Source organism: Diabrotica virgifera, chromosome 10 (genome assembly GCF_917563875.1).
Source record: "Diabrotica virgifera virgifera chromosome 10, PGI_DIABVI_V3a".
NCBI lineage: Eukaryota > Metazoa > Arthropoda > Insecta > Coleoptera > Chrysomelidae > Diabrotica > Diabrotica virgifera.
The window spans coordinates 103,510,077-103,536,411 of record NC_065452.1 but is presented as its reverse complement, the minus strand read 5'-3'; the positions used below and the strand labels follow the sequence as shown (position 1 = coordinate 103,536,411).

Sequence of the window (26,335 nt, the reverse complement as noted above, 5' to 3'; positions counted from 1 at the left end):
AACCTACTTAGCATTAATGTATGTAATCACTTAGATACAGTATATCTAAATCATTGGATAGGTGGGGTGAGTACAAAACATGGGCCAGCTTGATCCCCGGATTTAAGTCCCCTATATTTTTGGGTTTTTCTGAAGTCCTTAGTTTATTCCACTCCCTTCGAAAATACTAAAGATGTGAGGAATCGAATCATAGCCGGCTGTGAGACAATAAGAAATACATGAGGAATATTTGCGCAAATACGACAATCAATGAAACGAAGAGATGAATCTTATGTCACGTCTATGTAAGGGAGAGCATTTTCAATTGTTGTATTACTTATTGCTTGTAGATTCAATCAACGCTTGTAGTGTTATTAGTGTTATTTTCTGTTATTGTTTTGGTTTAAAATTTATTGTATTAGATAGCTCTTTTTTATGTTGTACATATTAAAGAAATGAAAAATACGCGTTCAGATGTTTTATTTTTTGCATAAAAACAATATGAAACATACCTAGGCCAGAAATATTTTTGTCACAAAGTAAATGATGAATTCAAAAATATTTTTCTCATTTGAAATATCTCAGTGGCGTATCATTTTTTTTAAATCCAGACCATTACCCGTGCGCGTGCCAAAAATTCCTAATTGTATGTCAAAAAATGCGCAACAACTACATATCTCTTAAAACTCACTAAATTTCATTTGCATATTTTAATAGGTTTCAGAGCAATAAAACAATCGTCAGTTTATAAGAAAAAATTTAACACCCCGTACCTACCTATCTGGGAAACTAAACTTTTGTGAACATACGTTTATTTAGCAAACTGTCATTATTTTTTATGCAGAATCATCCCCTTAAGTTTGTAGCACTTATTTAATAACAACCTGTATAAAGATACTATGCAGACATAAATCAAAAGAATATAAAGAAATTAGATGTTTGATACAATGTAATATATTTAAAAGGTACTCACCGATATCAGACATAATGGTTGTACTTTTAGGAACGTAACTAGTAGTACGTCTAGTAGGTGATCTAGTCGTTGTTCTTGGAACGTGTTTAGGAGTAGTACCTGTAACAAAAATATAGTTAAAACTAAATCAATAAACTTAATTATCCATATTCTTACTTCTTTCTATACAAGAGTACAAAGGTTGTTTCTTCATCAGTTTCATTCCATATCTTAACGGATCGACAGTTCTTTGGCAGTGCTCACCAGCCTCTTTAATATAAATTTCACTTTCTGTGATAATCGATCCTACAAAACATTCATAGGTACCAGCAGCTACATCTTTCCGTTCAGTGTAGGTGTACAATAGATGCCTTTCTCTCCAGTGACCCAAACACTGATATTCCCTTTCTTCGTAGATTTCTTCAGTTTCACAATGGGATACTTGATAGTACATAAGTTCTGGAGCTCTGCAATCTGACCAGAGTTTAGTACATAAGTCAGTGGCATCTGGAATCCTTCCTGTATATTCCCCAGTGATAGGACACATTCCAGTTGATAGGCCGGGAGGTATTTCCAATCCTTGAAAACATTTATCATAAGTAAAATGTTTATAATAAGTAAACAGTAAACTTATATACAGGGTGCGGCATTAGAGCGATGATGTCTAATTACTCGTTTGTCGTAAGACGTAAGATATACGAAAAAAAAAAAAAAAAAGATTTACGTAAAAGTTGCAACGTAGATAGGACCATATAAATATACGGGGTCACACGTATTGACATGCTGGAACATGCTGGACATGCTTTTTTGTAATGGAACACCCTATATGTTATATTTTTACATTTTTAGATTCTCCTCGATTTCTTCTGTCTTTATACAGTTTTGTAATGTTATACGAGGAGTAAAGTTATTTACGTTTTTTTGTTAATTTCGTAGCAACATTCACAACCTGTAGAATTGTAGTGATTTGACAGCAAAAAAATTATTTATGTCCATCATGATGATTTCTATGATTCTTAATAGTCTACCATTTTAAAAAATTATTAATAAAGCCAAATGTTTAATTTTGGTATACAGGGTTGGTCGAAACTCTGAATGAGTATTTTCTGAGTTTTCTTAGTATTGAGTATTGTAGTGAAATGCTATTTTATGGTATGTATCTACCTTATTATTTCTTAAGAACTTCCTATATATAGAGTGTATACCTATATACAGGGTGTAACAAAAATATAGGTCATAAATTTAATCGCATATTCTGGGACCAAAAATAACCTTACTAACCTAACTTACCTTAGTATAAATATGCACATAAAAAAAGTTACAGCCCTTTGAAGTTACAAAATGAAAATCGATTTTTTCCAATATATCGAAAATTGCTAGAGGTTTTTTATTGAAACTAGACATGTGGTACTTTTATGGCAGGAGCATCTTACAAAAAAAATATAGTAAAATTTTGACAACCCATAAAAATTTTATGGGGGTTTTGTTACTTTAAACCCCCCAAACTTTTGTGTGCGTTCCAATTAAATTATTATTGTGGTACCATTAGTTAAACACAATGTTTTAAAACTTTTTTGCCTCTTAGTACTTTTTCGAAAAGTCAGTTTTTATTGAGATATTTTGAATATTAGTCAAATCCACCACATATTTGTATATGGTTAAGTACGATTATGGAGACTTTGTAATAATATGAAAATTTATTTATATGTAATTTACATTTTTAGGCATATTTTGAACCATGTTAAAAAAGAGGCCACATCTTGATAAAAGGTGCCTTATCGAAAAAATACTAAGAGACAAAAAAGTTTTAGTAACATTGTGTTTAACTAATGGTACCGCAGTAATAGTTTAATTGGAACGTACACAAAAAATAACTGCCTTAACTAAAGCCTAAACTTGCCTTAAGTAACTGCCTTATCGAAAAAATACTAAGAGGCAATAAAGTTTTAAAAATAGTGAGTTTAACTAATGGTACCACAATAATAATTTAATTGGAACGTACACAAACGTTTGGGGGGTTTAAGGAAACAAAACCCCCATAAAATTTTTATTGGGTGCACAAATTTCACTATAATTTTTCTTTAAGATGTTCTTGCCATAAGAATGCCACACGTCCATGTTCAATAAAAAATCTCGAATAGTTTTCGATATATTGGAAAAAATCTATTTTCATTTTATAACTTTAAAGGGCTATAACTTTTTTTATGTGCACATTTGTATTAAGGTAAGTTAGGTCCAATCGACCTATTTTTTGTCCCAGAATATGTGATTTAATTTATGACCTGTATTTTTGTTACACCCTGTATTATATAATTAGGCATTTACTATACCTAATTGCTTTAATTTGTAAGTTATTCGTGATTCTTTCTTCTTCTTCTTTTAGTGCCTATTCGTTTCGAATATTGGCGATCACTAGCGATTCTTTAACCCTAACATTAATTTCAAAAAACAATTTCGTGAAATTTTATTAGGTTGACCGTGAAAATATTCAAACCAAAATTTTTTTCGAAAAAAAATTCATATTAATTTAGACTAATCCTTAATTTATTGATATTAGATGAGATATTAAAATACCTACGGAGTTAAGATTTTTGGTGTGTAAAATATTGATAAACAAACAATATTATACCGACTAGGCTATGACTTTGACACTGAACTTGGTTAAAAAATTGACATTATACTATTTTTATAATTCTAGTTTATTACTAATATGATTTTTCCTAATAAGGAACTGATTAATATGGTTTTTGTGATAGGAGAGTACATAATATAATAACAAAAATGTGCTACTAGCAATAAGAATTTATCATCAGCAATTCCCTGATATATGACAACCAAGAAGAAAAACTTTCCAAAGTTTACTAGAACGGTTTTAACGGACTGGACACGTAGATTACGAGAAATCTGATCGAATAAAAACTATTGTAAATGAAGAAAATGAAATAAATGTAATTGTTAGTGTCACTAAGAATCCGCATATTTGTCTAATATTAGAATATTTTACTTACGTCCTTGGGTAATCCAATCATCAGATTTAAAATTTTCATCGGCACATAAAGTGAAAACATCAACTTTGTTATCACTAGTATTCGTACCAAGTTGAAATTCTAATATATTTTTTCCTCTATTTGCTATCCTCAGACAATTATAAGATTCTTCTTCACTATAATCATAAAATTTTAAAGTTACTGCAATTTAGGTAAGAGAAATAAAAAGAGACTTACTCACAATCAGTATAATATTACCTAGGACGACCGGATTCGCATACTGAAATTTGCTATGCATCATCAGTTTCCTGGCAAGGCAACTAAACGCTACAAATATAAAATTGCCGACTAAGGGTACTAGGGATGAGACTAAGGGGTCAGGTAAAAATTATTATAAATTACGCTAATATTATACTGGGTGTCCCCGAAAATAGTGCGTTCCTTAAAGGTATAGGTAGAAGGCACAATGTAGAGCAAAAAAGTTTTATAAATTTTTTTTCTAAATTCAGCCGTTTGACCAAAAAACGAAAATACATTTTGATATGCAAATTGAAGTCTGGTAACAACGTGCCATTCAAAATTTAAAAATAGACAGTCACAATTAAAAATAGTAGGTTTCTAGGTCAATTGTATCTGGTAGGTAAAGTAATGTAAATATCAACCACTTCTGCAGGGGTCTAGTGTTTACATTTTTCCACCCTGTCCGTGGTCGTCCCCTCACATTAAACAAACCAAGAATTTGGTTATTGGCAGTTTGTTATTGACAATATTTTCTTATTGACATTGGATATTTTGCATAATTGGTTATCTAGTTTTATTCTATACCAAAAGAACGGGTATTTCTTATTTCTTAACAAGTAGGTATTATGGGAATTAAACAAATATTACATCAGTTACTTTGTAAAGGATACAGAACAAGTAAAGGGTGCAATATTTTATTAGTTACCCAGAACACTAAATAGAGACGCCTATAAATTTCTTGTAAAATATTTTGCCGGTACTTCTTGAAGTGCATTTGCAAACACGACTTGAAATGTCGTTTCTTTACGACGGAGCCCCAGAGCTGTGAAAAATCTTCTGGATACCACTTATCCTCATCGTTGAATTGGTAGGAATTGACTCATTCTGTGGCCACCAACGAAGTCCCGAATTCAATGTACTTTTACAATGGATGTTTTATTTTTGGGGACTGAAATCGTTAGTGTACGATAACCGACATGAAATACAAACGTAAGCTGAATTCCAGGAACGCATTTTTGATGCTGCAGAAACTATCCGACATAATTTAGTTAATTATGGCATAACTAACAACTAGATTTATTATTAAAATTATTGTCAATTAAGTACAAGCATCTAATTTAATTTTAGAACGCAAGTAAACAAACTACTGATAGGGGGTCCGGATAAATAATCCCCGGACAAATAATCCCGGATAAAAAATCCCCACAAATTATCCCCGGACAAAAAATCCCCACAAAAAATCCCGGACAAATAATCCCCACAAATTTTTTTGGACAAAATATCCCCACAAAAAGTCCCGGACAAAAAATCCCCAAGAAATATTTGCTGCCGAATAGTTCTCTAAAAGTTTCCCCGAAATTTTACCAAATTTCGAATTCCAATTTCTTGCTGAAACTTCAAATTTTACATGACAAAGGAGCATGAGTGTTTTCAAAAATCGTGGAAGATATGGGAAATGAGCTAAGGCCCCGTTCTCTTGACAGGCGCTTAACGCGCGTTTTGATAACTCGCGATTACAACTAAATACATTTTATTAAGACCGTTCACATGCCAAGGCGCGTTTTAGGTCATTAAAATGCGCTTTAATGACCTAAACGTTTTAGGTCATTATTTTAGGTTATAAAGTTTTCAGAATGGAATTGGAATTCCAAATTTGGTAAAATTTCGAGAAAACTTTTAGAGAACTATTCGGCAGCAAATATTTCTTGTCCAGGATTTTTTGTGGGCATTTTTTGTCCGGGCATTTTTTGTCCGGGGATTTTTTGTCCGGGGATAATTTGTGGGGATCTTTTGTCCGAGATTATTTGTCCGGGGATTATTTGTCCTAGCTTCACTCATAGTCCGGGCATAATGTAAAAAACGAAATTAGAATTATTAAACGTTGTCTGTTGTATTTAATTTCCACTGTAAACTATGTAATTTAGTTAAAACCCCTTGTATTCAACACCTTTAAAGCTTAATAAATACATAATACTAGTTTAGTAAAAAGATAAAGTGTTTCCTATTGTAAATAATTGACATTTTATCAATTCGTTTAAAATTATTCCATATTTCAATAGATTTCAGAAAAACATTAGATACAAATAATTTTTCCTAGGTGCATTTACATTTTGGTAATTCAACCATAGTTACTTAAGTAAAAGTTATAATTTATGTAAAATTTCGAGCCTTAATTATAAAACTTTATTAATTAAGATAATAGCAAAAATGACACATTATTTATTTTGCAGGTAGGTACCTACTGATGTCACTAACCCCAAAAAATTACACCTCAAATAGTAAAATTTACTTTATTTAATAAACACGGGGTTGGATTAGGTTAAATTTCCACAGTCACAACACGTTCTTCTACAACACGTTGGCATGTCATTTGAATTTATGAAAATAAAAATTCACTTATATGGAGAACAATGTAATTTTTTTCTTGGAAACGGTTAACTTTAGAAAAAAATGTTATAGGACTTTTTTGTTCTAAATTGTGTATTATATCCATGCCTTAATAAAGGAACGCTCTATTTTCGGGGACACCCTGTATATGTGCAAGCATAGTAGTTATTAGAGGAACAAAATTACAAAAAAGGAAATACTAAAAATGTTACTTATACAGGGTGATTGATTCGTAGGGTAAAGCTCAATAGCTCCGCTATAGTAATAGATAGCAATAAAAGTTAATAACAAAAATTTTAGCCACCTTTGAGCTTCACATTACAAAATTAGTTAGAATGTTACAGGGTGTTCGATAACACAGTGGCAGACCAAACTTATGTTTTTTTAAATGGAACACCCTATATTTTATTTTAAATTCGAAATCCTGTTAACTTCTCCATCACAAAAATATAAAGGTTTGTTATGTTATACAGGGTATTTACAAAGTTATAACCAATTTTATATGAAAATCGTAACAAGTTCAACTCGCTCTATAAATAAAAATAAGCAAAACAACAATGGTTTATTAATTCCATATTTTTTAACGTATTGTCAAAATTTTCAAGAATGGTCGATATTGCTAATTTTCTTTATATCAAATACAGGGTGAGTCAAAACGCAACTACATTATTTTCTCAGTAATTTTAAATGGAACACCCTGTATTTTATATCACTATTGAAAAGTACCATTACCGTACTTTAATTTTTAGATAACATTCTCTATGTCTAAATTTATTAGTTTTCGAGATATTTTAATTTTTCAATGGACCAGTAGCGTGGCCACCCAAATCACCAGAATTTGATAAACTGGACTGATTTTTTTGGGGTTACGTAAATAATGAAGTTTATAAAATACCTCCAACAACAAGGGATGAGATGAAAAATAGAATACAAAGTGTATTTCGATGTGTTAATTTACAAATGCTCCGTAGAGTAAGTAGCTCATTCAATGATCGTTTTTAGGCGTACATAAATGTGTAGATAATTTTGAACACCTTATGTAATTAAATATTAAAAATATTTTATTAAAAGTAGCTTCTAATTTTTTCAAACATGTTTTTTGCAAAATGTATTACTGATAAATTATGTTTTGTTCTTTATTTGTTACCTTGTTACATTTACATACAAAAGTAGTGTTTAATTGTCTTCACAAAATATTGTATTTTGTGTTTGTGTGTTTTTTTGTAAAATTTATTACTAATTTTCTTTGTTTATTTGTTGCATTTACATAAAAAGATAGTTTTTAATTGTTTCAAAAATGTTGCATGTAGTGGTTGTGTTTTTGTTTGTAACATGTATTACTAATAAATTATTTTTATTTCTTTATTTGCTACAGTGTTACATTGATTACCGGATTGATAATCGGTAATCTTCAATTGTCAATTCAGTCATGGCTTACTTAAAATTTAGATAAATTTAAACACCTAAAATAATTTGCTCTGAGAAATGAAAATATCTCGAAAACTAATAAATTTGGGCATAGGGAATGTTATATAAAAATTAAAGTACGTTAATGTTACTTTTCAATAATGATATAAAATACAGGGTGTTCCATTTAACATTACTGAGAAAATAATGTTACTTGCGTTTTGACTCACCCTGTATTTGATAAAAAGAAAATTAGCAACATCAATAATTCTTAAAAATTTTGACAATAAATAAAAAAATATCTCATTAATAAACCATTGCTGTTGTGCTTATTTTTATTTATACAGGGAGTTGAACTTGTTACCAAAAGACCAAACAAAAAAAGTGTTTTACCGGAGACCTGAAGATGCATAGCAAATTGTAGCATGCAAAACCGGTCGTCTTAGGTAATATTAAACTGATCATGAGTAAGTCTGTTTTTTATTTCTCTTACCTAAATTGAAATCGACTCACATAAGCAGCTCATTCAACATTTACTGGTGCAAATTGACAGTGTTCAATACTTACCATTGAGTTCTGCTGAAGATAAGATACTTGTCACTATCCTCTAATATTCCCGCACACTTGATAGTATGGGTTTTAAAGGAATTATGGTCTTTGTACAATATGGTGTCTGACCTAATCTTTAGGTGTTCCCAGTCACCATACATCCATTGAGGAAAGCTACACATTTCAAAAGATACTTCAGCTGGCCAAGGTCTCTCAACTCTTGGTACCAATGAAAACGTTTCGAAACCACTGGTGGTATTGTAAAGATCAGTCGTGCAAGTTGAATCTCTACTTAAAGCCATCTGTATTTTATTAGTTTTTGGATCTTGTCGGTAAACCTATAATTAAAAAATATTTTTCTGAAGCTATTTTTCTGTAGCATTTAAATATTATTTACTATATTTAATGGGAATTAACCTGAATTTAAGTTTGGTATGGTATGGCATCAAGAAAGGAGATACTCTAGGGTTTGCGAAAATTATAGAGGAATATCTCTCTTATGCGCAGGACTAAAAATATACGAAATAATAACAGAAAGTAAATTAAGTAAGATGATAGAACCAAAACTAGCAGATGCACAAAGTGGATTTAGACCAGCTCACAGTGTACAAGACCACAATTTTACTGTGCAACAAATAATTGAAAAAGCTATAGCCAAAAATGAAGAAATGTATTTAGCATTCTTAGATATGACAAAGGCGTTTGATATGGTGGACAGGACAGGAATCTGGCAGAGCCTAGAGAACAAAAATGTAAGATGAAGAACTATTGAAGGTCGTATGTAGTCTATATGAAAATACTAATAACCAAGTAAGAACAAGAAACATAACTTCAAAAATCTTCAAAAATAACGATGGAGTCAGACAGGGTGGTGCATTGAGTCCATTATTGTTCATAAGCGTTATGGACGAAGAAATAAAAGCTTGCTGGCCAAAAACAAATATATTGCAGGATACGAAAACATGCAAGAGTAGTCAAAGTAGAAGCATGCGCATTTGCAGATGATTTAGTGCTTATAGCAAAAACAGAAAAAGACCTTCAAAAGAACATGACAATGTGGACAGAAGTATTAAAATCGTACAACTTAAGAGTAAACACCGAGAAAACTAAAGTGATAGCAGTAACAAAAATAAACATTAACATTGAATGAAATGTAATCGAACAGATAGAAGTATTCAAGTACTTAGGGATAAGTTTGAATAATAAAGGGACACAAGAAGACGAGATTGGTGCCAGAATAAACTCAGCAACTAGAATAATCATGCACTATACAAAAACTTCTTAAACAGAAAAGAAATAACAAAAAAAAAACTAAAATGCTCGTATACCAAACAGTGTACCAACCTGTATTAACCTATGGGGCAGAAAACTGGGTACTTGACGAAAGACAAACAAAGCGACTGCAAGCAAGTGAAATGAAATACTTGAGGAAAGTGCTGGGTGTTAAAAGAACAAACAGAAGAAGAAATGAAGACATTAGACAAGAACTAGGAATGAAATTACTAAAGGTTAAAGCAGAAGAAAAGAAACTGAAATGGTGGGGACACATGATTAGAATGAACGAAACTAGACAGGTGAAGAAGATATGGGAAGCGAGAAAAATAGGGAAAAACCGTAGAGGACGACCAAGAAAAACATGGAACAAAAGCATAAACGAGATTCTCGAAGAAAGGGGGAGGACATGGAGTGAAGCAAAGGAACTAGCTAGAGACAGAAAAGAGAGGCGTAAATTTGTAGACAAAATTTAAGAGAGCTAGTACACCTCGACACCTACGGGTATAAGAGGTTTACGATTATGTATGTATGTATGGTATGGTATCGTACATCGGGGCAGGGCCAATTGTGAGCCCTTCAGATACAGACCTCCTACGGAAGGTCTGTCTAGTGTATCACTCCTATCATACAGACTAGTTCAATAAGAAACTGGTCTTCGGCGATTCTGGGGCCCAGGATGCACCGGGCTCCCATGTCCATCAGAATCAGTAAAGGCTGCAAATATGAGCAATGTCTAATTGTTCAGCGACCTTATGGCCTCACAAAAAGCCGAAAGTCTCTTCAAAGGCAACTCCCTCACCTGGATTGGCAGCATAAAGGCCGATCCCGGGATCTGCCACCTCTGATAGGCCAATACAGGGCACTTCCAGAGGACATGTGAGGTTTCTTCTTGATCACATAGACGGTATAGTGGGCCATCCGCCAATCCAAGCAGATGAAGGTGTCGCCGGAGTCTACAGTGGCCGGTGAGCATACTGACCATCAGGGAGCATCTTCTACGGTCTAGAAGAAAGAGATGGGTCGTGAAATTTTTGGATGGCCCCACTATGCCTGTCTCAAACCTACACAACTGGTTCATGAGTCCTGGAACCTCCGCAGATTGAGCTCCTTGAGGTTACCCCGACCAGTACTGTAGAGCACCCCAATCTCAGGTTCGGGTCCTACAGGCAAAGTGGAAATTTAAGTTTAAAACACGTTTACTTTGACCTTTCGATTTCTGAAATGGAAATCTCAGAACTAAAATTAAACAAATTAATATAATAATAAAGTTAATAACGTATTTTGAGAACGATTTTCGAAGTAGAAATCGAAATTGCCGTTAATTCACATTAAAGACAGTAAATAATTATTTTATTGTTGTCTGAGATTTGCTTGACAACTTACTGCACATCTGTATTTGGGTCTAAGATTGGACATATATCTACTATCAGTAAAAATTACAAAAGTTTCATCGTCTAGTCCTTTCCAGTGTCCAAGGCATTCAAATTTCATGTCTAAAATACGCCAATATTTATATCAGAAAAAAAACATGAAATAATAATCATTTTTCTTACCATAACCTTTGAATGTGCAATTTCTTAGCATAAAATTTAGAGTAGACCCCGATGGACATGAATTGAGTATAGAATCATAACCTCTACATTCATTAGCCCGCTTTTGAGCAGTTCCCTTATAATTTACAATGTAATTTCCATCTATAGGACAATATTGTCTTTCTGTTGGTAGTCCAAAATTATCTTTAATTTCTGTAAAAGAAACAATATTTATATTATTCTTTGACCTAAGTATAGTAAAATATGAAGCGAGTGTCGATAACGATTAAAGTAAACTGTAAACTCAAGGCTTGATCTAGCCAGCAGACGATACTAGAAATCTATTCCACTAATCACTAATGCATTAACAGTTTACCCATCTAAATCGCAATCATTTTGTACTCTGCACCGAGTATAGCGTGAAACAAAATAAACATAGTCTAACGAGGAAATATGGAGTTATTGTCGATAACGATTAAAGTAAACTGTAAATCCAAGGTTTGATCAAGCCAGGGCCGTAAGTACGTTGTTGGGGGCCCCGGGTCAAAAATGATCTGGGGGCCCCTACGGGAAGGGGGTAAACCCCCATCTCTCATCTGGAATCATCTGGAAAACGTTTTACGAAGTTGACTGCTCCGTGTTGAAGGTCTTGTTCATTTGCATTCAAAATAAAATCAGGTTGAACAATTCGGTACGTATCTAACACGGCTTTCATTCCTTGAAAGCGAGTGTCTAGCTGATGGCATAATGTGTCGATCATTGAATAAAACACGGTTACTCTAAACTCTAAAGCATGACTTGGGATCTTGAAGTCCTTCATCTTCGCACAGTTCATCGAAATGTTATTTCATATACTGCATTCTTTTTGGAGCGAACCCTACTGGTATTCCCCAAAGTTGACACATATTTGAAGCCTCTTCAAAGACGGTTTCAAATTGTCCTCTCATTTCAGTTAGTTTTAAGAGGCTCTCTTCAAGTAAACTGTAATCTGTTAAAACGTCCAAAGATTCTGATTGCAGTGTTTTCGAGACTATGTCGAGGATTTCAAGGATTTTATTTTGAACAACTAGTAACAAAACAAATTTGAATGATTATAGTTTCTTTTTTAGTTGTGCTGCTTCCTCTCTTTCACTTTTGTTACTTGTCAGAAGTAGACTTGAAAGGTACTTCAGAACATCGCAAAATCTGTGTTTCAATGCATTGTGTGCATCAAATCTTCCAGTCCAGCATGTTAGATGGAGAGGTTTTAGAGTCACTTTCGAGGAACATTTTTCAGGTTAGTACATGAGGACTTCAGTGCCTCCCAACGAACGATACTGTTCGTTGGAAGTTGGAAAATATGAAGATATGAAAGTTTATTTAGAGAAAATGCAGGAAGAGGTAAACCAGATTGCTGTGAAAATACAGGAAATTGAAAAGGTGGAAGAAAATAGAATGCGTTAAAATTCGATATGGAAAAAGTAGAAGAAAAATGAAAGGAGATAGGAAAATGTCAAAAAGGAGGAGACCGTCGGGAAATATTTATTGTATACAGCTCTAATGAGAGCAGAATCCAATTTGGCGAGGATATTAGAAAACGACATGCGGTACCTTTCATTAAAATTTAAAAAAATAAATTCCAACATATGCTGCAAAACTTCGAATACTGCAAAGAAATTATAAGAAGCCATCTAAACAACGGAGCTGCTTTGTGGATTGAAAGCAACGAAAATGAGGTGACTTCATGAAGAGATTTTGAGACAAAATTTTTTATAATGGTGCAGGTGAAACAGGTTAAAATCGATCATTGAAGTCGTTAGAATTAATATGCCGTGTACTTATTACAATCGGACGACTCGAACTTGACAGAAAGTATTTTAAAATTTTATTTGACCTCGTTACAATATATGCACGGCTAACCAAACGGGGGCCCTCTTGGCCAGGGGCACCGGGACACTGTCCCGGTTGCCCCAATGATAGTTACGGCCCTGGATCAAGCCATCAGGCAATGCTAGGAATCTATTCCACAGGCATCAACAGTTTACCCGGGCGCCCTGCAGTTCATCAACACGACTCTACCTTATCGGTAGTCTACGAGAAGTGCACGCTAAATTGAAGGTGTAATTACAAAAAAATTATGTATGTCTTTGTACTCACTTTATAATGCTCAAAAAATTACGGGATCTGGATTTCAATGCATATTTTTTTTTATAATTCTCATATCAAAGTTACGCGTAAACTTGGTCGTATTTATGACAGTTAATCAACTGCAGGCGACCCAGTTTATCCATCTAAACCGCTATCATTTTGTACTATGCACCGAGTATATCGTGAAACAAAATAAACATATATCTATATCTATTTTGTTTCACGCTCTGATTTTGTACAGATTTAGAGATAATTATTTGAAAAACATGTTTAAAACACGTGCTTAAAATCAGAGTGATTTATGAATTAGTATAAAAGTTATTCAACTTGTTTACCCCAAGCAACTTTTTTTGGCAGTAACATAAGTCAGAAAAAAAATTAATTTACAATGATTCTACGGGTAGCATAAGCAAGAAGGGGAGTTATTATTTTAAAAGAATTTTAAAAATGTTAGAGAAAACCGTTTTAAACATTGCAAAACTTGATTGCAAAAACTTTACAATTTTTTGCTTATAAAAATTTAAAATAACTTTTTCGCTATTGCCCTGGACAAAAAAGTATTTTGTGGTGCACCCGAACTGGAGTTACTCGAGTCCAGATGAGAGTGAAACTTAAAATAAAAAATGAATTTTACGGGCATTAATCAATTTCATAGCAGAATTGAAGCTGCACCAATTTTTAAGGGCTCATTAAAAACAGGACACAATTAATTGTATGGTCATCATCATCATCATTGGCTCGACAGCCCTTTCTGAGTCTTGGCCTGTTCCAGGATTCTTCTCCACTCTGATCTGTTTCGTGCTTTTTTGAAGTTATACTTCTTTACCGGCGATAGAGGGTAAATTTTTATATGGGAAAACCTAGCGACCGGGCGCATGCGTATTATAACTTTGTTCTGATTGGATGTTCAAATGACATGTCAAAAATTATTCAATATGGTGGCTGTGGCACAGCTGTAGTTAGATTATTTATGGTTGTTGCGTTTTAAAATTTGTGTGAAAAGAAACAACAAACAAAAGTTAGTTAATAGTTATACTGCCTTTTTAAATATAAATTCATATACCTATATTTTTGGACTTTTGGACTATTTTGGACAAGGAAAACTCATTCTAATTTGGTAAGTACCTAGTTTTTATTATAATCATATTGTAATTATACATTTGGATTAGGTTGAAATACATACATTTATTTTCTCAAGAATGCGGATTTTAGAGAGAAATCCCAAATTAGGTTCGATTTTTATTTTTAAATTATGATTTTTTGGCGTAGATTTATTTATCTAGTAGGTATGTAATGCTTTGATTTACATACTTAATTTGATTACCAACAAAAGTTCTACCAATCTTCATCTAATATATTGTTTTCTTACTGTTTTGTTATATTTTTATATTTTCTTCCACAAAATTTAAACTACATAATTTTCAAAACAATTGTCAAACAGTAAAACGTTCAGTTACCGTATTTTTCCACATCATAAATAATGTGCGATTGGACGAGTGAGTCTACGCTTCGATTACGAGTCAAAGCGGCACGAAGTTCAAGGGTTCAATTCCCGATGCAAGTTTTATTTTTTTATTTTTTTATGCATATTATGATTGTAAGTATATTTGTTATATAATTTTTTTTCCAGCAAATGCGTATTTAAAATTTTTGCCAACAATTATTATCGTCCAGAAATCATTTTTTCTTTGTGGCATTTTTCAATGTGTTTGTGTGCGTTTTATTCTTTTATTTTTTTAAATTTTTGGTATAGTCTTAAAAATCACATAATATGTAGTAGAAGTATAACTTCTTACGTGCGTACAAAGTACACACACATTCTTGTTTCTCCAGTTTTTTATTTTTAAGGTTTTTATATAATTTTCTATTTGTTCTAAATATCTCAGCTTCGGTCTTCCTCTTGTTCTTTTTCCTACTGGTATCTGTTTAAATATTTTGTTTGGTATTTCGCCTTCTTCCATTCTTTCTACATGTCCCATTTAACGCAGCCGTCCTATTTTAATGAATGTTATGATATCCGGATCCTGGTATATTTCGTATAGTTCAAAGTTGTACCTTCTTCGCCAAATTCCATTTTCTTTTGTGCCCTTATATATGTGTCGCAAGATTTTTCTTTCAAAGGTGGCTAGCAATGTTTCCTCTCTTTTAGTGAGTGTCCAGGTTTCTGAGCCGTATGTGAGTACCGGTCTTATTAAGGTTTTGTATATTTGGCATTTTGTTTTCCTTGCGACGTTGTCTGATCTTAGTTGCCGAATTAAACCATGGTAACTTTTATTGGCAATAAATATTCGCCTCTTCACTTCCTTTACTACGTTATTATCAGATGTGACTAGGCATCCCAAGTATGTAAAGTTTTTTACCCCCTCAATGTTGTATTCTCCTATTGTTAAATTTTGTGGCTGCCTTATTTCTGTGTTTTTACTTACCTGCATATAATTTGTTTTTTTCTGGTTGATTTTAAGGCTACTATTTTGTGCAGCTCGTTCTATTTTATTGAATGCCTCTATCATTTCTCTTCTTGATCTTGCGATTATGTCAACAACAACAGCCCTTTCTGGGTCTTGGCCTGTTCCAGGATTCTTCTCCACTCTGATCTGTTTCGTGCTTTTTTTCTCCAGTTTTTTATTTTTAAGGTTTTTATATCATTTTCTATTTGTTCTAAATATCTCAGCTTCGGTCTTCCTCTTGTTCTTTTTCCTACTGGTATCTGTTTAAATATTTTGTTTGGTATTTCGCCTTCTTCCATTTTTTCTACATGTCCCATCCAACGCAGCCGTCCTATTTTAATGAATGTTATGATATCCGGATCCTGGTATATTTCGTATAGTTCAAAGTTGTACCTTCTTCGTCAAATTCCATTTTCTTTTGTTCCCTTATATATATGTGTCGCAAGATTTTTCTTTCAAAGGTGGCTAGCAATGTTTCCTCTCTTTTAGTGAGTGTCCAGGTTTCTGAGCCGTATGTGAGTACCGGTCTTATTAAGGTTTTGTATATTTGGCATTTTGTTTTCCTTGCGACGTTGTCTGATTTTAGTTGCCGAATTAAGCCATGGTAACTTTTATTGGCAATAAATATTCGCCTCTTCACTTCCTCTGCTACGTTATTATCAGATTTGACTAGGGATCCCAAGTATGTAAAGTTTTTTACCCCCTCAATGTTGTATTCTCCTATTGCTAAATTTTGTGGCTGCCTTATTTCTGTGTTTTTACTTACCTGCATATATTTTGTTTTGTTCTGGTCGATTTTAAAGGCTACTATTTTGTGCAGCTCGTTCTATTTGATTGAATGCCTCTATCATTTCTCTTCTTGATCTTGCGATTATGTCAACATCATCTGCAAATGCTAGTATTTTCACGCTTTTATTAATTATTGTTCCTCGAGTATTGACTGTTGTATCCCTCATAAAAACATTAAAAACAGGACACAATTAATTGTATGGTACCACGATGCAAATGGATCAGGAACAGGTTACTAATGAAATTACCCGCATACTACATAGCGGATGATGCGTTGAATTACTTGCCATTGGCTATTGTTTGCAAATAAAATCTATAATAGTGAAGGTGAGATTATTTGAAACAATTTGAAAATTGCATGTGTCTAAAGGGCATGCTACTAATTATTTTTTTATAAGTAACAACATTGTTTTTTGTTTCAGAAAAGCAGGGCTCCATAATATTTGTTACCAATTTTATTTCATGTATACAGGGTGATTCATTAAAAATAGCCAATCTCTGAGTTGTAGATTCTCGACCTCAAAATATTAAGATTTAACTCAAATCACTTAAATGAAATGTGGCTCCTTACTGAGTTACAGGGTGTTTTATTTAAAAATTTAAAAACTATTTGTACCTAGTACTTTAAAACTATTTGACATATCTTTATCATACTTGCCAAAAAGTATATGTACCGTATACCCTACTAAATTATGTAAAATAAACGTTTCTGGCTACTACCAGAGGCGCACGACGGGGGAAAGTTAATGGTTGACCCTTCCCAAAATCTACGCCATTGATGGAATTGCTATTTTAGCATAATTTTTAGATGCTTCAATACTCTCTATGTAAATAATATACTTGTCTTTCGTAACGAAAAAATCATTAGACTTCGAGATATTTGAAGTTGAAAATGAAACGGCACGACACATTAATCAAAATAACTGTGCCGTTTCATTTTTAACTTCAAATATCTCGAAAACTGATGACTTCATCGTTACGAATGGGAGAATCGAAAAATTGCGCTAAAATAGCAATTTTGTCAGTGCCGTAGAATTTTAGAGGGGTCAACCATTTAATATCTGCTCTTGTAGGCCTCTAGCAGTAGCCAGAAATGTTTGTTTATCATAATTTAATAGGGTGTACAGCACCTACACTTTCTACCAAGTATGCAAGGATATGTAAATTAGTTTTAGTACCGGGTACAAATTAATAATTCTTCAATTTTTAAATAAAACACACTGTAACTCTGTAAGGAGCCACATTTCATTTAAGTGATTTGGGTTAAATCTTAATATTTTGAGGTCTAGAATATACAATTCAGAAATTGGACCTTCTTAATGAATCACCCTGTATATTCTATTTTCTGTTCACTATTTCTTATCTTATTCGCGCTGAAAAACAAAGTAGCTGACCTCTGGCGGAATAAATTTAAACTACTATAAGTGGTATAAACAAACCAGAAAATTGTTGATTTGAATGGAATTTGGTCACTATTAAAAAATTTTTAGTAAATTTTAGCATTATGAGTACATTAAAATATTTTAAATCAAATCGGTATTGTTCTGTTCCTCAATTGAATGTTTGTTTATACCATTTATATCGGCCATTTTCCTGCATTCGAATTTTCTGCCCTCTATATTCCGTTTCAATCGAGAATTGCCAAAATAATAGAATACTTACAATTACTTTTAATTACTTAGTCTTAAATTATTCGCCGACCTATTATATGTGGAGAAAATAAAAGAGCACTTACTGAAGAGTAATATTTCTGTGGCTTCTCGTGTTACTACAGTATCTTCTGAAGGACAGTTTGCTTCTGCAGCTTTTTCATTCGTAAAGCATTTTGATATTGTTTCTTCTGTAGCAACGAAGATTTGCAAAACATTTGAAGATCTTAATTTCAAGAGCAAACATCTTACACATAGTGTTTCACTATAGCTAAAAATATCAACATTCATAGACTAATAAACAAGTCGACTCAAATGCAGATTGGCTTGTAGTTAGTTATGGTTTTTTCTGAAACTTTCTCATAAAAATGTGAAGGGTGCTAATTCCACATAAAAAGTTGTTAAAAAAATAGCAAAAAATCTGCAAGGACGTTAGTGATCACGCTACCCACTGTATGCTACCCATCTGCATGTGTACCCACATATCGACAATCAAAGTTGAGGCAGGGGACGATTGCGCCGATGGAATGGACACGATTACGCCGGCTGCAGATTCAATCCTTCCACCACGATAATAATTATTCGCTACTTGCAGCTTTAATTTAATTAATTTGGTGTACAGATCTTAAAGAATAGTGAAAAATATTTTATACTTAGTAAATATAAGTCCGTAAGCGTAAGTGTATATTCTTGAAATAAATTCTTATATTTTATTTCCATTTTTAATTATATAACCTAACCTATTTCGTCTATTAATTCATTACAGTGCGCGGTATAGTCGCACAAGGAAAACATTAAGATATTACGTCACCAAAGGAAGCGGCGCAATCATACCCAGGGATTAAGCGCTGGTTTCCTCGAAAGCGGTGCCGACAACCTCCGATCGTAACACTGCGATGAATGACATCATAAAAAACTGTACCATGCAAAATAATAGCGTTGGTTTCCAAGGATGCGTTGGAAGCCACCGCTTGCTGAGCTTGCACATTCCATTGCCCCAGTGAAGAACCTTGAATTTTTCACCGTAATCTGACGTAATTCATCGCAGTGCTACGATCGCTGTTTGTCGGTGCCGCTTTCGAGGAAACCTAGCCTTAATAATACAGGGACCATCTGACTTAGTTCGACGCAATCGTGCCCTCAGCTGAACTTATCTTAGGGCGCGTTTTCACGGTACACTTTGGATGATCATCCCGGATGAATCATCCAAAGTGATTGCGACGATGAAAGTAATTATCGTTTACATGGATCACCAAGACTGAATTAGTCTGTTCACTTACAAATGGCGCTAACTGAAGTTGTACGTGCAGGAATTGGTATAATAAGTAAATATCTTTTAAATGAACTTAGACATGTACCTGAAAAATAGAAGATTAGAAAAAACGACGTTGGTGTTAAGGCCGTGGATAAATCGACGGTATAAAATGGGGACGTCAACGTGTTTGTTAAAGGAATGGTATATAGAAGATCAAGCCATGTTAAAAAACCATCTCAAAAGGCTTCTTCTTAGGGTGTCTGTCTGTTCCAAACGTTGGCGATCATTTTGGCTATGATGACTTTGTTGGTTGCTATACGGAATAGTTATGTTGAGGTCTTTCTATACCATACTCTCAGGTTAGCAAGCCAGGATATTCTTCTTCGTCCTGGTGCCCTTTTTCCTTCAATTTTACCTTGTAAAATGCGCTGGAGTAGCTCGTATCTGTCTTGATTTCTCATTATATGTCCCAAGGACTGCAGTTTACGGCCCTTCGCGATGTTGACTAAATCTTCGGTTGTGTTCATCCTCTGTAGTACTTCTTCATTGGTGACTTTGTCTGTCCAAGGTGTCTTCAGGATCCTTCTGTACAACCATAGCTCAAAAGCTTGAAGTTTCGATAAAGTTTCTGCCTTCAATGTCCACGTTTCTACTCCGTATAGAAGCACTGAGTACACGTAACATTTAAGGAGCCTTATTTTTGTTTTTAGACTGATGTCATGGCTCTTGAACACAGAGCTCATAGTCAAGAATGCACTCTTTGCCTTTCCGATGCGACATTTAATCTCTTGAGTACTGTCCCACGACTGATCTCAAAAAGGCACAAACACAACAATTACGTTCTTTAATCGCGACAATAAACATCCACATGGCCTGTTGGCGCCGTTCACTAGTCACTGCCGATGAATCACAGCAACAAATGCATGTTTACATGGTTCACTTTGGATGATTCATCCTCGATGCATCCTCTAAAGTGAACAAAAGTAGAACTCGGTTCAACTTCGTTCAATATTCATTTTGGATGATCATTTTCGATGATTAATAGTTTACACGATTCATTTATTTTTCACTTTGGATGATTCATCCGGGATGATCATCCAAAGTGTACCGTGAAAACGCGCCTTTAGTTAGGTAAAATCGACGCAATCGTCCCATACCAATTGAGTGCGTCACAGAAAGAATGAAAGTCGAGGTGCGTAATAGGAAGTGAGATTCGCTAACAATTAGGTTTGTTTAGTTTACATTGGTAGGTTTATTTAGGTTAAAAAAAAAGCGAATTCACCTAACACTGTTCCTGCTTAACCCAGAATGCCATTAAAGTTCAAATCTGTTTTTTTTTATTGTACCAACATCTCCTTCCCTAGAAGCGAAAATGCACAAAGTAAAAAAGCACAAAAATGCAGATGCTGCAATCAGAATATTAATATTTTTCATTTTTCTTTATAGGAATAAGCAGGACCAATAAAACTAGAATTTAAAAATGATGTGAATTATAATAAGGTGCTCCAAAAAATATTGGTATATCAAAGTTATATTTTTTCTCATAAAACACCCTATATATGGTGACATTCTTTAATTGCACTTAAGAAAAGTCATACTTTTATAAGTGTTCCTTTTCAAACTATATTGTGATTTCGTATACAATCTCCTTTCATTTTTGAATAATATTTAAAGATATTATAATTTGTAAGCTTTAACAATAGTTATAATCAAGTAGAATAACAGAGACAAGAATAAAAACCCGAATAGAAACAACTATGGAAGATACATATTGTGGATTCAGGAAAGACAGAAGCACGCAAGACCTAATACTCACAATAAGACAAGTAAGTGACAAAGATATAAGAATAGGAATAAGAATAGAGAGATACATCCACCTGGAAAAGGCGTTTGACAGAATTCGAAAAAAAGGCGTATGGTAGACACTAATGGAAAGGGGAGTTGACAGGAAGATAATAGAAGTAATAAAGGATATGTACACAAATAATACAAGTACAATAAGAACCAATAATGAGGAATCCAGAGAATTTACTACAAATCAAGGCTTCAAACAGGGATGCGAGTTATGTGGGTAGCTTCGCAAGTTATGCTTTAAAGAGGAAGACCAAGAGTTATGTGGGTAGATGAAATCAGAAAAGAAGTCGAGAAGAAAGGATTGGCATTGGACAGTGCAAGAAACCTAACACAAGATCGGAAATCACGGAGACAACCATACAAAACTCAACTCCACAAGCCTTAGACCTAAAGGTAGAAAGGCTTAGGACTAAGTAAGTAAGTAAGTATAATCAAGTACGTCGTGGTTATGCACAATTATTCATCAACAAACATCAATAAACTTTATATTTTTATTATTTCATCATACAGGGTATTTTATTATTTTAGATGAATTTATCTTACATATGGCATTGACTAATTAATTAGTCAATTATTTTAAATCGCACACCAGACATTCTATACCTTACAATGAAAGATATTTAAATTATCTTGGAAGTATTCTCTATACCTACTACCTATTTCCTACATTACACATATTTTTGTACAAAACGTTCATTCTGATCAAAGTAGCCATGTAATTGTATAATGTCAGTTTCGACATTCCTATATAGTAAGTTAAAAAATAAGTGTTACGAAAAACAATTGTTAAATACGAAACCTGGTTCTAAAGAACAAAGAATTAATATGATTTTGGTTCTCGGTCAGAACTGGGTAATGAAAACTGTTTTTGGCATCTAGAGTTTATGGCCAAAAATACCCAAATCAAGAGAATCCTGATAGATGTACTTTTGAAAAATTACTATAACAGTTCCAAACTAGCGGAAACGTAGAATATGAAATAATTATCTAGTCTCAACCTGTTACAGTCGATTATAATAACGAATTTAGGGTTATTGGCTCCCTTATAAAAAATCCATACATAACTTATCGGGTCATTTGTAGATATACTGGAATTAGTAAGAGCAGTATTGGACAAATAATGCAAAAATACAAATTTTATCCCTATAAACAACAGATGCATTAAAGACCTATATCAAACGCATTTTAAACAACGAATCGATTTTTGTTTATGTGTTATGGATACAATAGCACCCGATGAAGATTTTTTTGATTATGCTTTGTTTTCCGATGAGTGCACTTTCCCATTATAATGGACTTGTTAATCGCCATAACTTTCATTATAATACTGATGAAAATCCTCATGTCTACCCTACCCTCGATCATCAGCACAGGTGGTCCATGAGCGTACGGGGTATAATATAGGTTATCATTTTATAAGCGGTTATTTTTAACAATGTGTCTTCTACAAAACATTTTAGATAAGGTTGTTGCAACGAGTGAAGAATTTGGTCTGTCACTAAACATAAAGAAAACAAAGTTTATGGTTTTATCAAAAAAAATATTAGAAACATCAATCTACACGTAAATAATAAGACGATAGACCGAGTTTAGAATTATAACTATTTATGGACAAACATTAATGAAACAAACGGTTACTATGTAGTAGACACCTCAGCCCAAATCTTAGAAAACTAGTACCAAAGTATTTTATGTTCTTTCTTATGGTGTAGAGACATGGACCCTTAATAAACAATGTCTTAATAGATTGGAAGCATTTGAAATGTGGACATATCGAAGAATGCCGAGAATCTCCTGGACAGACAGAATAACTAATGAAGAAGTAGGTCAAAACGGCAAACAGGTGTATGTTCTCAAAAAAATTTTTGATAGTGTGTAAAAAATGTTTTATTATCAGCTAAGTACTTTCAACACACAACGTGCCATCATCAGAGCTTCCTAAACGGACATTTAAGATAAGATTTTTTTATAAAAAAATGAGTGAAAAACTTACGTCCTCTTATACCTTCATAGAAGAGCAATTGCTAAACGACACAATAAAAAACATGGATACTGGGCAAAAGCCACAGCAGATATCGGGTATACCAACCCCTTAAAATGAATAAATTCACATCTAAATTCTTTTATATATTAAAAAGACAACATGGCTGTATAATATATTATGTTTTAATATATAAAAGAATTTAGATGTGAATTTATTCATTTTACAGAAAAAACAAAATACCTGCCAATAGGTACCGAACTATCGAACATCACATTAGAAAATAATGAAATCATCATGCCCTGTGACCATTACACATATCTAGGAATCGTTTTTGACACAACGGGGAAAGATGATGAAGAAATAAAGAGAAGAATAACACAATCCAGAAAAACAATAGGTTGTCTAAACAGCGTACTGTGGAATCATGAAATAGGAAAAAGAAGAAAACACAATATCTACGAATCTCTTATTAAAAGCAGTCTATTGTACGGAGCAGAAACTTGGCGGATAACCGAAAACAACAGAAGAAAACTGGAGGCAGTAGAAATGGACGCTTTTAGAAGATCAGTAGGAGTGTCACGCAGAGAGAGAATACGTAATGATGAGATAAGACAGCGAATGGGGGTTGACGGCTCTCTAACAACAGATATAGAAAGAAAACAGCTGATATGGTACGGACACGTCCAGAGGATGGATAACTCAAGACTCCCTAAAATAATTATGCAATGGGTACCACCAAAACGCAGAAAGAGAGGAAGACCCAAGAAATCTTGGAGAGAGGGAGTAACGAAGGCGATGAGCGCAAGAGATCTTAGAGAGGGCCAATGGGATGATAGAGTGTCATGGAAATTAGGCATCGGACAACGTCGCAAGACGTTTTAAAACCGATTGATATATATAATTTATTCATTTTAAGGGGTTGTTATACCCGATATCTGCTGTGCCTTTTGCCCAGTATCCATGTTTTTTATTGTCATTTAGCAATTGCTCTTCTATGAAGGTTTTACAAGAGGACGTAAGTTTTTCACTCATTTTTTATAAAAAAATCTTATCTTAAATCTCCTTTTAGGAAGCTCTGATGATGGCACGTTATGTGTTGAAAGTACTTAACTGATAATAAAACATTTTTTACACACTATCAAACATTTTTTTGAGAACATACACCTGTTTGCCGTTTTGACCTACTTAGAAGTGTGTACAAGTCTTACAGTCTTTTCCAATTTAATGAAGAAGTACCTACAAAGAAGGATAGAGAATAGCAGGGAGATACTGGATTCCATCAAAATAAGAAAACTACAATATTTAGGTTATATAACACGTGGTCACAGTTATGAACTTCTAAAATTAATAATGCAGGGAAAGATTCAAGAAAGGTGCAGCATAGGTAGAAGAAAAATGTCCTGGCTGAGAAACTTCATAGAATGGTTTGAATGCAGCTCAACTGAACTCTTTCGGATTGTAGTGTCAAAAGTTAGAAGAGCAATGATGATTGCCAACCTTCGTCTCGGAGATGGTATGTAAAGAAGAAGCATGTTATTTTTACATAGGGTGTGTCAAAAGTATCGCGACGGTCGAATATTTCGCGAAATTTACATCGGATCGGAAAGCTGAAAAACACTTATTAAATATTTTTTTTTAAATCTATCGAATGACACCAAACACGACCCTCCGCTTCCACCCCATGGAGTTGGGGTGAGGGGTAGCTTTAAAATCTTAAAAATAAAAAACCTTATTTTTTATTGCAGATTTGGATTTTTTATGCATAAATAAGTAACTAAAATACCGAAAATCAACTAAAATAACACTCTGTTTGAGGAAATGACAAAAATTTAAATTTTATTGATGGCTTACCATCTTGGTTAGGTATATCGCCGGTGTTTGTTGATGTGGTGCATAACCACGACATACTTGACTATAAATTATTGTTAAAGCTTACAAATTGGGAAATTTTTAAAAATAAAGAGAGATTGGTATAGAAAATCTTAATATATTGTGAAAACTAAGTAAATTTGTCACAAGAAAGAATAATAAAACACAAAATTTGTCCCCGATTCTTAAATTTGTAGATATTAATTTTTTTTATAAAGCCTTCCATTTTTAGAAAAATTTAAATAAATGAAAAACTCTTTATTTAAGTATAGGGAATACTTATAAAAGTATAGCCTGTTTTTTAAGGACAATTAAAAAATATGGAAAGGTAAAGAAAACATACTTAACATTATAACTTAGATATAACACTCCTTTTTGAAGCACACTGTATAATTCACATTATTTTAAATTGTAGTGTTAATGACCCTGTATATTTCTATGAAAAAAAAACTTTAAATAGTAAGTCGTTTTCCGTAGAGAGACCGTGTATAGTGTATAGGATGGGCCACCCTGTATTTTATAACTACTATTTCGAAAAATTAGATATTTTTGCTATTTATTTAACTTTAATTTGGTGAAAAAGAATGTCACACTAGGACTTAACATGTTTGAAGAATATGAAAAAAGTTTTCAAGAAAATTCTTTACTACATACTAAATTGCATGTGATTGAAAAATTAATTTGATCAAAACCGATAAATTATACAGAGTGTTTCATGGGGACACGGAAATACTTATATATGGTAAATAGAGTTCCCTGAGGCGGCTCTAGATATCCAGATATAAATGAGAAAAATGGATATTAAACACTCTGCAACTCGGTTATAAAAACCGTTAGAGCCAATACATGTGGTACATAATACAGGGTGTCCAGAAACTCTACCGACAAACGAAGACAGGAGATTCCTCAGATAATTTTAAGACAATTTAACCAAATTTACTTAGTCCGAAAATGCTTCCTAAAGGAGCTAGAGCTCTTTGAAGAGGGCGTTTTGTAATTAGTTTTTCTTAAATACCTCCAGAACGCTTCTAGTTAGAGAAACAAAATTGGCA

At 33.3% G+C, this 26,335-nt stretch overlaps 1 protein-coding gene across 3 annotated transcripts in view; it reads right to left on the bottom strand.

The window, feature by feature from the left end:
- The window catches only part of LOC114335623 (uncharacterized), a 248,376-nt gene that overhangs the window by 41,277 nt on the left and 180,764 nt on the right, over positions 1 to 26,335 (bottom strand). For all 3 annotated transcript variants that reach the window (XM_028285885.2, XM_050663614.1, XM_050663613.1), the window contains 7 exons: positions 18,408 to 18,592; positions 11,331 to 11,522; positions 11,161 to 11,270; positions 8,521 to 8,840; positions 3,940 to 4,094; positions 1,109 to 1,510; positions 953 to 1,051 (listed from right to left, as the gene is read on the bottom strand). In XM_028285885.2, coding sequence (XP_028141686.1) covers positions 953 to 1,051; positions 1,109 to 1,510; positions 3,940 to 4,094; positions 8,521 to 8,840; positions 11,161 to 11,270; positions 11,331 to 11,522; positions 18,408 to 18,592 — 1,463 coding nt within the window. The remainder of the gene's footprint in view (positions 1 to 952; positions 1,052 to 1,108; positions 1,511 to 3,939; positions 4,095 to 8,520; positions 8,841 to 11,160; positions 11,271 to 11,330; positions 11,523 to 18,407; positions 18,593 to 26,335) is intronic.